The sequence below is a fragment of the Bombus vancouverensis genome, chromosome 12 (assembly GCF_051014615.1).
Source record: "Bombus vancouverensis nearcticus chromosome 12, iyBomVanc1_principal, whole genome shotgun sequence".
NCBI classification, from domain to species: domain Eukaryota; kingdom Metazoa; phylum Arthropoda; class Insecta; order Hymenoptera; family Apidae; genus Bombus; species Bombus vancouverensis.
The window spans coordinates 4,929,600-4,943,740 of NC_134922.1; the positions used below are offsets into that span (position 1 = coordinate 4,929,600).

A 14,141-nucleotide genomic window follows, 5' to 3' on the forward strand; every position below is an offset into this window, starting at 1 on the left:
AGGAACATTAAGACAAATTCGGATGAAAGAATCACGGACGATCCTTACGCGAGATCCTTGCACGATCGATCACAAATCCTTGTCACGTGCTGGCTAGGAAGAACAGGCAAAAAACTCTGCGTGAAGCCTTTCGCCTTGGTCGCTTAGAAAGATAAACGGATAGTCGTCGCGGTCGCAAAGTTAATCGACAGCCAATCAGGCTGGGGGAGTATTCCGGTGTCAGACCAATGAACAAGCGACTCATTATCAACCGACCAGACTCATATAACCGATCGCGACTTCCGTCAGTGTGCACAAAGGGTTCGGAAACTGAGGCTCCGTCGCGGGCTTCTTTCTCAGCGTTGTTGACCATCGTCTATTCTTGAACGATAAGAAGTGTAAAGTCGCGTGTCTCCGTTTACACATTGGTTGGTCGCTTTCGACATCAACAGTGTCCGAGCGAGCAGCCGTTTGCACCACAGTGTGTCTCGCGTGCTGCAACCGCAAGTAGCGAACTGTCAGCGGAAGGCCAAGCGCGATCGCCAGGAGCCGTGTTTGTAAGTGGCGCGCCACGCGTATCAGTCGGTCGGCTGATCGTCGAACGATTCGGCTGCGTGCTGTTGCTACTGGGTGAAAGAGTCTTGGGCTTGCTGGAAATCATCCACAGGCGTCTGAGTTGAACCAAGGGCCGAAGAGGTTCGTCGACTTTTAACCTGAGCTCACCAGCCGTGTGTGACTCCTTCCAGGAAGCACTATGCCAAGTGGACTTTTGATCGCTGTCGGCGTCATCGGTCTGATCGCTGCCTTGACCGATGCCGCCTCGATCGGACATGCCAGCGTCAAGGCCACGGACTGCTATAGGTGAGTGAAAGGGAAACAGCAAGCGTGTGCAAGGTGCCGCTCGAACCGCCTTCTTCCTGCCTGAAAAGCCTGCTTCCCCCATCGCGTAAGACTGCCAGCGCATGGTATACGCTCTTGGCCCATATACGCTTCCTTTCTTCCTACTTTCCCCCGATGAAGACTCGGTTTCTTTGTTCTTCCCTTTTCATTCCTTTCCTTTTCTTTCTTCAATCTTTTGTCCAGTATCTTTGTTCCACCACGTTTTCTGTTCTTTGCCAATCGGGAATGAGGATTTGGAAAAGGGAACGTGGATTAGGCTCGAAAAGTCGCGTTTACTTCTCGATAGATCAGGTAGAAGAAGAATTTGGGGTGGTCGATCATTCGGGCGAGTATTTTTAGATAGAGTAGGCGATTGTCTTGGTAATGGCTCGTGGGTTTTTCATCGGTTTGTAGAATTTCTGGGTATTTAGTTAAGGTGTTTCGTTCGGACTTACAAGGCTTCTGAGTTCAAGCGATTTGCTATCACTTTAACAGCGTATAAGCTGTTATTTACTTGGATAGAAACACGCTTGTAAGATTTTATCCTTATCCTTATTAATTAGTTGAATTAAGAATAATTATGCGTAGAAATTCATGCATGCTAATAACGATTACGAATTCATAAAAATTGGAGTCGGATTTACGCATAATTCTCATTCAAAATGTCGAACGTTCGATTAATTTTCATCTGTAACGTTCGTGTTTGTCAGTAATGTAAATGAGTTGACTGGAGCGAAAATACTACTTGTTCATTTGCATCGACGCAATCAATTATCGATACGAAACGTAAAGTCCCGTTCCTCTTTTATTAAAAGAAATATATATATAGATATTCCATTTTAATTTCACTTGAATCGTATCAATACTGGGTTTAAACAAAGAGAAACGAACAAAGTCAACGTCCCGTAAATACAACGATAATACTTGAAAGCGTATTTAACACAATAATATGTTTACATCAGTTTGTAATGCCGACTGTTTCTATATTTACGAGTGGTACTTTCCTTTCACCTTACTTGAAAAATATTTCGGCTGTCTATCGATGTTAATTTTTCTTACTCACGAATGGAAATCCTTTAACATCTACAATAGTATACGATACAAAAGAATAGACAGGGGCAGTCATTGAATTGCAATACATTGCCAATAAATCATCTATCTACCCCATAAATACACTAGTTCATATCGTAGTACATAAAATACAATGCTATTAAATCGTTTCTTAGAAAAATTTTGTCGAACGTAGAATTTAAAGTAAAATAAACACAAATATAATTTTACTGGATACGGCTAGTATATATTGCATGCTCGTACATGCTGGTTTAATTACAAACGATAATATTCGCTTTGCAATTATTATACAAGAACGATGCAAATTTCCATTTTTTCTAGTCTTTTTAGAACGAACAAAAGTTCCAACGCGTAGTACCGCTGAAAATTCATATCTAAACAACTTCACTTTGCATTAGTACGAATTATCACTATCTTATTCGTGGCCTCAGCAGGGAAAGCACTGAAACCTCAGATAAACTTTGTTAATCTACTTTTACGTACGTGCACGAGCCTGATTGGCGATAAAAACAGAAATTCTGATATCATCGAGATACTATGTTTTATAATGATGTGGGAAGTAATAGAATATGGTCAGCACTTGTGTCGATTGCTATGAACACACACCATGTGCATCATCCTTGCATTCATATATTTTCGTATTCTTTTTTTTCTTTTTATTAAGGTAAACGTAGCGATTTGCAAATTTGTTACTAATAAATCCGCACGTGTTTATATTCCGGAAATATTCTGAAAATTAAATGGATTTATTGTTCCAAAAATTTTCTTGAGTTGTTGGAACTTACAAAAATTTCAAACATGACGGTTCTGGAATTTAACACAGATTTATAAATTAAAAAGAATTTTCTTTCTAACGTACATTTCTTTGTCAAATCAATCGTAAGGTGAAAATAAATATCGACTCGATAAAATCAATTTCTCGTAATCTATTCTTACGATCGTAGTTCAACAAAAATAGAACTCCGTTTCAAGATAAGTTTCCTCTTTCAGAAATTTGATGAATGAATTTAATAGATTCCAGTTTTCTTTAGAACGAGTTAATTTACGATTTATTTATTGCATACTACGTCGATGCAAGGTTGGCATCCATTCCAATCCCGTAAATGCACGTTCGTTAGGAGCAGCATACTTGGTTATCTTTTTTACGCAATCGTTTCACGCATCCACGAGTATCATTATGCTCGGCTTTTTGCCGACATTAAACTGTATGGGAAAACAACAAAAAATGACGAGATAAGCGGAAACAGTATGAGTAGGCTAGTGCTAATGAGATCGATAAGATTACAATAATTTCTCGCGAAAGTACGCTTTGTACGCACTGCTCGTGGTTTTGAAAAGCCGCGATGATCGTTGTTGGACACCTGTATTTGTACCGTATGATGATGCAAAACAGATACACGATTTCGTTTATGCTCGTTATGAACACGAAAAGTAAATACTGAGAAAATTTTTGTGCAATTTGTAGCTGTAAAAGAAAAAATTAATATTATGATATATTTGAAAAATTTGTATTCAAGTTCTCGTTATTTTATGTATCGCAAATCTGTTCTTGGAAAAAGTATTTTGTTGTAAAACACTGTACATTTCTTGATAATACCGTTATCGGAAAACATACTATAATTGATACAAATATCGACCTTATTTGTTTAATTCACGAGCGATAAATTATGCAATGATGCATTTTTGTGGAGTCATAGACCATTGGTATCTCCGTAGATAAAATGTTAGTAATGACTGCACAAAAGTGGCAGGAATAAAAATTATCATTAATATTTATTTTCCGGTATTATACCGGCAAGATAATATTTTCAACGATAATTTATTCAGTTCTAACTGAACAATGCCGTATAGTTATAAGGAAACAATAATATTTCTTCAAATGTTGTTCCTGATAACAACATATTTTCAGTCTGTTCTAAAACTTTCGAAAACACGTGTCCTTAAAGAACTCCGAATGATAATTTTTCTTTTATGCTGCCAGCGATTACTGTATTGTTAAACTGTTAAATTGTGGCGTTAAACTGTGTTGTTTAGAACTAGAATAGTCAATTACTCCGGAATAGATAAGCATACCATCTTCATCAATCAAATATCCCATCAGATCAATCGGTATGAGCAGCTCATTTTAATGTAACGCATTTCGAGCACGTGCATAGTATTTGACCATTCATGCTTGCATGCGACTCCTTGACCAAGGGCATGATATAAACGTTATCAATTTCGAATGCAGATAAATTATCATTAATCGTACGCCTCTGTTTATCTGTATTATCGCTTTAATGAACAAATCGATGTTGCAAACAAAGAAATATTTTTTAATTCGTCCCCTTTTGGTTAATCTCCGCGACTTTATTACGAGAGATTTAAAGTAGTATATCACTTTCTTCCTTCTAATTGAATCTACTTTTATTCCTCGCTAATCCCATTCTTAATAAGAGCTCTACAACAATATATTTACCAAGAGAATTAGGTTACCCTTATCTTCGCAAATAAATCGATAATTATCGGTAATATGTCGTTTCTTCATTTTTATTTTTAACGATGATACTTCTTAGTCGCACATTCGTTTCGAGAAAAATTATTTCTTCAGTCGAACGATTGCTCCAATTCGATTCAGAATCTGATTTCTCCGATCAATGATCGAGCGAAAGAAACGCGAACGAGAAACGGCATGCGCGAAAGGACCGTAGTAGACTCGTTCACCAATGCAAGCTAAAACAAACGAGAGGCACTGGTACAGCACTTTCGACGCTATTAGATATAATTGAACCGACCTCATTATCGCACTGTGAATTCAGTTCAATGGCTTACCTTCGAGTTTAAGATTAATTCATAATTCGTTACCGACCTAATGCACGGTTTTCAACTTTTTCTTTTTTCACCCGTTTTGCAACTTTGTAGCGCAAAGGATACAAATTTCCTACTCTCCCGCGAGCAGTTTCAAGAGAATCATCGTACAATTCTACTTTCTTATATTCGATGAAATAATCGAGGACTGCAATTTAGTCGATATAGACTCTACAATCAGCATTTTTTGGCTAAGATATGACATTAAACTTATTTTTAACATTGACTTAGACCATCCCTATTTCACGTTAAAGCAAATTTACATTCCTCTCTAAATCAATTTACCTTCGAATAGAAGTTTCTCCTAGCAAACACTGTACGGAAACATAAGTCCCAAAAGGCAAATGTATTCTCCTTAACATTGATTGTACGTAAGCTCGTTGTATTCTCCTGGAACCAATTTCTATTCCCCTCTGATTATCGATTCGCTCTCGAACAAAATCGTCCTTGTTCCTCGCCAACGAACACAACACGGAGACATATCTGTTTCCCGTAAATTTAAAAGCAAGTATTGTTCTTAAAGCATTGATTAAGATCACCCATTGAGTATTCACGAGAATTTTGATTCCCCTCTGGACATTCGATTCGCCTGAGTATTCGCTGAGCCATTCAACCGAACCGCAATGATGGTAGAAAGTTGGAATCTCGGATTTCCAGAGATTTCAGAGCGGGAGAATGGCGTAACTTCTTCAAGTCATCGCAGAAGAAAGAAGAGGTAACTTGTTCAAAAAAATTTCGCGTCGTTTCAACGGTTGAATTGGCGGCAGGATTTGAAAGCATCCCGGTTTCTCCTTTCATTTTGGTAGCACGAGACGTCATTTCCAATGGAAGTACAACCATTTCGGTCTGGTATAATGTCGCCATAAAGGGTCAGGTTTACGATCCCGATGAAAGCCGGCTCGTCGATATCCCATAAATTCACGACACAGGTTGTTGCCAAGGCAAAGTGTCCAATGATAACGGCACCGTTCGTCTCGTTACAAGTCAGATTATAATCTAAGAACCTATAGAATTTGTGTTTAATTCCGTCAAATGGATCGTAACACGCAGAAAGAACAATAAATTCGGATGATTCAACGCATGAAAAGGATCGTGACGAATAATAGTTATTAACGATAATAAAATTGAAAGGATTGATTACGATATTATTGATATTGGTACATGGTGATAGATATTGATTCCTTGGAGATGTACGGCCCCTTTCGCGAGGATTGTAGCGCTGCCATGAATTATTACGTCGTTTGAAATGAAATATTCATTATTTTATGACACTTCGTGTTCATTATCTTTCAACAGAGGGAATTAATTGAGTAGTTAATATTCTCAAGTATTAGTTGTAGTTGTGATATTACGTGCAATATATATGTATATATGTATATATGCTAGTTAAGAAGTATGTAATACTTCGCGTGCAAAGCATTCGAATAATATGGTTATCATCGGTATAGAGAAGGTGTGTGCATTTATATAACCAAGAATAATATTCCTTCTTGAAAAAAATTTGCCTCTATTATCGCGTAAATCACGCACTCTCTAAACGAACATATACCTACTTCATAACAGGATTTACTTTATATAACGCAGCTTCTCAAAACTCGATATAAGGGGTATTATTAAAATTCGAGGAACGACGTTCGTGAAACATTCTTTTCCAGGAATACATACTTTAGCAAGGGAAGAATACGTATCAGCTGTATAAACTCTTTACATAAATTTTTGTGCAAACTCGTGATATTTTACATTTATTCGAGAATCTTAGACATTCTTAGATGAAGAAATACCTTGGAAAAATCGAATATTCTTCTTCTTAAATGTTGGAATTCCCAGAATGATTGGAATAATTGCATTTGTAAAAAAAAATACTATTTGTACATTCGTGAATCAGTCTGACAAAATAACCTTTCCTGAATGCTTAGGCAGATATTTCCTTGTGGCTTGATATACGCTCGCTACGTACTAACGTAGAACAGCAATCATACGTCAAACTTTTCTCCATAAATTCACCGATTTGCTAACATTCAAAGAGATACAGGAAGGAATGTATTCATGTCGTCATGTATTATGGAAGAAAGCGATGAAGAACGGATTGAAGGTTGTTTCAAGAGGTGCGCACGAACCGCGGTATTTTCCTCGTAGGATCAAAGATGCGCCAATAAAAAGGACCAAGCACGAGTACATTGAAATTCTTATTACGTGACGAGCTCTTATACGCGAATATCTGTTCCTTTGTAGGGCGTTAGACTGTTAGAAATATATCGCGCGTCGGAAGAAGAAACGGAATGGACCGATGAAACGTGAGAAATAGAATGGACGAATTTTATTGCTTCGGCATGCTGAAGATATCGGTGGAAATTATTTCGCAGCTGTTCGAGCTCATAAAAACTTGCAGATCTATATGTCTTGAGCAATAAGCCGGTACTAGCAGTAAAATATGGTCCCAGCTGCATAAAGTGTCAAATTTAAATGAGAGCACAGGGAAATAAATATTATCGAGAATTTTCTCTTCAAGTTTCAACGTTACAGTATTTCGTCTATCTTCGAAGTCTTCCTGCTCTCCGAGATCTTGGCTGTGTAAAAATGTTTATAATTATGATTGTGAATCGATCAGACATCTAAAGAAGTGAAACTCCAGGCATGTCCTTGTTATGAATTCGTTACGAAACGTTGCTTGTCCTACTCAACATAGGTAAGCAGCCGATAATGGCGTTTTATATTAGATTGTCTCTTAGAACCAGTCCATTGCGACATATAACGGCCGTTAATATATACTTGCACAAAGCTTTGTGTTGCTTTAATTATCCAGGAAATAATCAGAATCTCCCTGTGCTAAAGAATTTTTTCTTGTTTTACTTGATTATTTAGGAATTGCTTGAATCTTAAAACATTCGTGCGATTCGTGGAAGCTGCCAATATCGGAATTCAGAAATTAATTTAGAAGAATAACAGTATTTATATGTACTCACTTTAAGTCGATAATATCAGGATACCAAAATCCTGCACAATTTGCGAGGAATGTAACTAGGTTCGTCAAACGAATCAGATTTGTAGATCAGATTTTCTAATAAGAATCTAGCCACGTATTAACACTCTGGAACGAGATCCATGGCAATTCCTGAAAATAGCGTTGCTCCAAAATGAGGAATATTTAAAGGGAACGTGATAAGGGTGCACCGAATGCCGGAAAATTGCTAGGACAAAATACAGGCTGCGAAAATAGAACGAAGATAAAAGCGGACGGTTAAAAAAAAGCAAAAAGAAAGAAGTAATATGAACCGTTGATTCTAAACCAGCAAGGACAGTTACTAATTTCTTGCTGTCTCTGTCGGTACATAAGGAGGCATAGTCGTGCAAATTTTTGCTAGGTTACGAAAAGTATCGAGCTTGAAAAATTTTAGGAAGCTTGGTTGACGCTTGGAAATTTCCCTCGACGCTTCATTTCTATCCGGCTGCTCGTCGTAACTGAGCTATCTGCTTTTCGATATACTCTTCGCCTTTTTGTTCCGCTGATAGGAATAGTTTCGAATATTTACACCGCTCATCTGTCCTTCAATCGAAATAACTTCCATTCAAAAGTCGGTGATCATTTAGATTTATCCGTATCGAATGTTGAATAATTCCAGTAATCAAATGGGAACCAATTTCCTTTTTAATGTTTTCAGCGTGATTTATTTAGATTTATACATTTCATCATTTGCAATTCCTGCTTTCAATTATAATCTTTATGCACTCTGCATACCATTTTTGAAATTCATTTCGTGCTCCGATAGATACGAACGCATGGAATATTAAACGATAAAGAAGAGCAACGAAAAAGAGATACGTGGATGAGGAAAGACTCCGTTTGTGGAAGAAATTTTCCATCCCGTGTAGCGGCGAAGATCTTGCTAGATCAATCTGTTGAGACTTTCGTCTGACGGTGGTTGATGAAGACAGAATAAATCGAAGGAAAATCGTCGCAAGAAGGAAAACTGAAGGAGAAATAGACAAGCGCGATCGACTCTTCAATTGACCCGTGAAACCCCGGAATAGTTCAATCTCGTATCGAGAAGGTGATAAGGCAGGGTGAAAAGGTCAAATTACTTCGATCAAGAAATCAATTCGATTTGCTTCTTGCCCGAGTCGATTCATAAAAAGGAAGTTAGTCTCTGGAGAATCTCGCTGACGTTCGATCGACGTTCGATTCGAAATTCGAAAAAAGCATACGAAAACTCTTTAAAGAAATGTCACCAACCAAAATATGAAGGACCAAGTTAGAAGGGACTTCTAGAAAAATGATCGCTTCTTTATTGCAGGAATATTTAATTATGCGTATCTGTCTCGTAAATAATAACGCGATAGCAATTTAATTACACACAATGATTCTTACCTTGCACGATAACACTCTACCTACGACAGTAATTCAATAATTTTTATTTTCTCTCTCTAAAAGTTCTGCTACTCACTTTAAGCTCTAACTCGACTGTAGAGAATTTCTCTTTTTGTAAAAAATCGAAAAGGAAGAGCAAAAAAATGATAAAGAGTACTTATATTATGCGGTTTTTTACAGTTGTCGTGAATTTTACGGTATATTGATTTGACCTAACAGCCCCGTGAACTTCTCTCAAAGTAAAATATCATTGGCAGCGAACGTATCGAATTCTATTATCGACTTAAATTTCTCAGTATTTTACCTGTTGCTCCTATAGATCCAGGTTTACCTGTACGATAAAGCACACTCAACTCACGTTACACACGGTGCATCTTTGAAACGAGTCTGGCGACACTCGAGCTCTTAAAGCTGAATATACAACTTTGTCGCGTTTTACTTGTTTTTCTTTTTCTTTTTTTTTTCAGCCACCCGATTCCTCAAAGACATCGTATCCGGGAAATCGACGTGCAAACAAAATTACAGAATTCTACCGAGCAAATTTACAACCATCCAATCGGATCGGGTGCTGAATACCGACCGATTACAAACGATAAATTTTCGCGTGTCGCAAAATTATCCGACGAATGTAATTTCCACATTATCGATAGCATATCTTGTGTCCCTTTTCATTGGCGTCAAATTGCAAATCTTGCAAACAGAATTGCTCGAAAATTACTTCTACGTACATACATAATAGCGAATGAAATCGCTGCGATATAAAGCTTTCGCGAAGAATATTTGTTAAAATACGATTCGAAAATGCTTTTCCGAATTATGTTCCGTATCGCTGAGAAAATTAACGCATAATCAAATATAAATGAAAATTCCAACGTGTTTCATATAAAGTAATGTTATTTCAACGACGTACAAATTGCGTACCAATTCTCAAAGAGAAACAGCGAGCTTTACGTTTAAAAGGATTTCCGTTACGTGAATGGATAGCTAGTGTCCTAGGACACCGTTTCGAGAATTGTTCTATCAACGCTTTTATTCTCCGATTGAAGATAGGAGAAGATTCCTGATCTTGACTGTGTTCGGTAAAATCAGCGAACGATACACCGAATGAATTCTGCGAACGAACGAATTTCTGCTGTATAAAAGCACGCTTACCATAGAACCTTCATTACGGAAATTGAAAAGGGTGGCAAAGCTGTTGAAATTAAGTACCATACGACTAAGTTGCGCTAAATAAAAGCATAATTGAATGATTAATATCACGGGCTGATATTGTGGTGTAGGTGTTTCGCAACGGTTTGTGTTGAGTTACTCAATTTTTGTGTAATTTATATTCTATTTGACCTGGTTACCATTTTTCCACTTGTTGTATGAAAAATATGCAATCCGTGTAAACATCTTGACGTTTGGAAATATGTAGAGGTTGTTTACAAGTAGAATAATACTTTATCTGCAATTTTGTGATTAATACGTACTACTTCATAATTCTAACTATGTAGCCATACGACAATCGTGGAAATTGCCATTACCACAAGTGTACGTTCGATTATATATATACTTGCGTTTTAAGATTTTTTACAATTGAAGCTATTCAAACGCTGAGATCTTCCATTGCTATTTCCGTTCAACGTGAGATTAATCGAAACGAATACGAAACATATTACAACAGAATTCCCGAAAATGGAATATAACAATATAAAACAATACACCGGTGTTATATCCCAACGCTTTTTTCCCTATCAATCTACTGCCACCCTCGAATCACCTTGTTTCTCTGAAATATATTGCCTTCTAGTTAGCAGGTAAGCCACAAAACCATTGTTCTTCGTGCAATTTACTTGGCTTACCAGCCAATTGGTCGCTTTAGAGACTTCCAATTACGTGAACAGTCGCTGTTAACCCTCCGACTTGATCCAATTCAGTTCATAGTTTTAATCCTCGCCAATGCTGGATATATTGATCTGTGTACCACCCCAGGATACTCTTAACAATAATCCAGAAATCGGTAATGGTTCCTTAGGCAAAGACCTTAAGCGTGTACGCATTATCCATAAATACGTATTATCCGTTAAATGAAAATAAATCTCGCTGTCCGTTTCATTGGTTTGTTTTATCATTCTCCATACAACGATGACGATTTACGAAACGTCCCACGAATTCGATATTAGGACGATATTCTGTAATTAATGGTACAATTAATAGCTTGAAGTTATGGAATAAAATTATTTTATAGGAGGTTTTGTTTTCAAGTAAATTCACTTAATGCTTGTCTATACGCTTCATTATGCCCTGATTTAGGAGTTCTCGTTGTTAAATGCTATCTCTATATACTTCTGCTTGTGTTTATTGCTTTAGATAATGTAGAACAACGCACGATGAATTTTATTAGCTTAGAGATTATTTAAACTGTTTCTATTCTATCGAATACGCGATACTTTCCAGTGCGCACCTTATTTTATCTCGATGCTTGTACTTTTTTCAGGATATACAATCGATTTCCTATCAAGTCGAGTGATAGCCACGATCGTCCAGATCGTCAAAAAAAATATCAACGAGGTAAAGCGAACATTAAAGTTGATTTAAAGAATATTATATAGCCAAAACAATCACAACTTTTGGGATCATGGAAGGAGAAAGTTTAATCCGTTTTAAGGCGTGAATCTTGGTAACTTGAAACGTCTATAGACGTTTCTGCAAGCAGAAAATTACGTCGTTTCGTGGATCGTGGATCATTTTACGAGGGAACGCGAGATTACTGGAATTCCGGTTTGATCGGAGTTTCTTAACGGTCCTGGATCGAGCTTCGCACTTAATTGACCGGTCGTCTTGTTGCTAATTTACGAGATACTTTGCAGAATTTGATGGTCGAATAAGTATGGTTTACACGAGTTGTCTGTGATTCGCGTTTTCATGGCGATTCGCCAAGAGCTTTTGCGTAATTTATGTCCGTGAAATTTACGATATCAGCCAGATTTGGTTTCAAGTTTAATCATTTTGAGCAAACGACTACGATTGACTCGCCGTTTGATACTCTGATTTCGATCAGACCATCGCTTTCTTTCAGTGGTTTCATGGTTTTCCAGATTGGTAGATAATTATCGTGGTAACAGGACTTTCCCTTAACTTTCTATCGTGCGGACTTTTCGTGAGAAATCAACGTCCCAAATTCAACAATTTTTTGAGGATTCTGTAACGAAATATCTAATATTATAGATATTAAATATTATATATTGATCTGGTACTTATTATTAAATTCTAAGTAAAATTATTTATTTAAATAAGATTTTATTGTGCTCCCAAAGATAATTTTTAACTTTGGAATCGATGTAAATCAGAAGGATATTTTTATAAAATGCTTTTCCATTTCTAAGATTTAACATGATTTCCCGTCTTTCTCCCAGCTTGTCGTATAATAGCGTCGTGGGAAAATCCACCTTATAATCCCATAATCGTAATCACGGTCATTACAAGAATATATGAGAACGTGCGAGGTGTTTAATAAACGGACATAATAGCGTTATCGACCGTTTAAACACGGAAACAACCATAATACAACCCCTTTGATACTTTTGTTTTATCGCAGCTAGAATTTCAAACGCCTCATAGGTTCATCTCCGGTGTTATATTACTTCGTTTGCATATTATTTACAAAATCACCTATCATCAAATGTGCGTGCTATGCTACTCTTGCTCGAACTTTCCTATCGTCTACTTCCAAGGGATGTAAAAGTATACAAAAGTCGTGATACTTGGCAAAGTTACTTGGATAACTTTGAATATTATTTACGATACTGTATGCATAATATCTTGACACAGCCCGCTGCATAATTCTTTAAACAGGAATATTTATCCCTTCTTGCTGGAAATAAGGTCATCTCTTACTGACGTATGCGCGTAAAATTTATTTTAGTGAGAAAATTTTTCTCTGACTCTTCTTAACTGTTAATCTTATTTTCAACTTTTTAAACGCAGATTTAACCATTTTCAGTCGCAATAAGAATACATGGCTCGACATTTATCTTTTTCAGAATTAATCTTATCAATTCGATTCCAGTGTATCTTTTAATGTTTACTTGCTTTTTCAACAATCAATAATATAATTCAACGATCAACAATATAAGAATCTCTTATGGAATTTGCAATACATACAAACATAGTACGTATAAATACATACAAAAGTACCGTGGTATTACCGCAGGCCAGTTTTAACCTTAGTCTTTACCACTTTTAGGTCAAGTTTTCATCATCGCTATCTATCATTCTAGATTCATGAAATATAAGTTGGCGACGCGTCTAATAAACATATAACCGAGTTCCTCCCGATCAAGGTAACTGACATAATTTCCTTGAAGGAAGTTAGCTACTCATATTTCAAAGTTTGAATGTAGTTCGTTGTTGAAAAGTACATTCCTGCCTGACCTTAAGCGGCGTTTCTCTGACAGAGAGCATCATCCGAAATTCCTCAGAGGCGAAGAGTTAGTCGCAGCGTGGAAATGTTGCGAGGGCGTGTATCTCAAATTACAAGGGAAAGCAGATTTAGTTCAGCGAGCAACCGTGAATCCTCATTCGCTGAAGATGTAACGAAATTTGTTAGACACGCGAAACTTTCCGAGATACTCGATTCAAGTCTACAGATTTGTATCTCGAAATTTGCCTTTAGTTGTTATTTAATAATTGTCTTCTCTCTTTCATATTAATTTTCTTTATTCGCTCTGACCGACGAGTATCGCGAAACTTCATCGATGTACCGTTGATAATAGATTCATAGAGGCAAAGAAGAAACGATCGAAAGAAAGAACAAGTCAAATACCCTAACGCGAGTAATTTGTCTCTCCAGTTGAAAACCATAATAAAGTGGACTGATAAAATATATCATACACAGTAACAAGCCAATTTTCTTGATAATTGTCATATGATATATGTATAGTGGTAATAGTGTATCACAAATTCTATGCAATCCCGATTTTGATTAATTTATTTTATACATCTTGTACGCTTTAAG

At 36.9% G+C, this 14,141-nt stretch overlaps 1 protein-coding gene across 1 annotated transcript in view; it reads left to right on the forward strand.

The window, feature by feature from the left end:
* Positions 1 to 273: 273 nt before the first annotated feature.
* Positions 274 to 14,141, forward strand: part of LOC117160821 (trehalase) — a 34,007-nt gene continuing 20,139 nt past the window's right edge. The window contains exon 1 of the mRNA XM_033341848.2: positions 274 to 840. Coding sequence (XP_033197739.1) covers positions 734 to 840 — 107 coding nt within the window. The 5' untranslated portion in view covers positions 274 to 733. The remainder of the gene's footprint in view (positions 841 to 14,141) is intronic.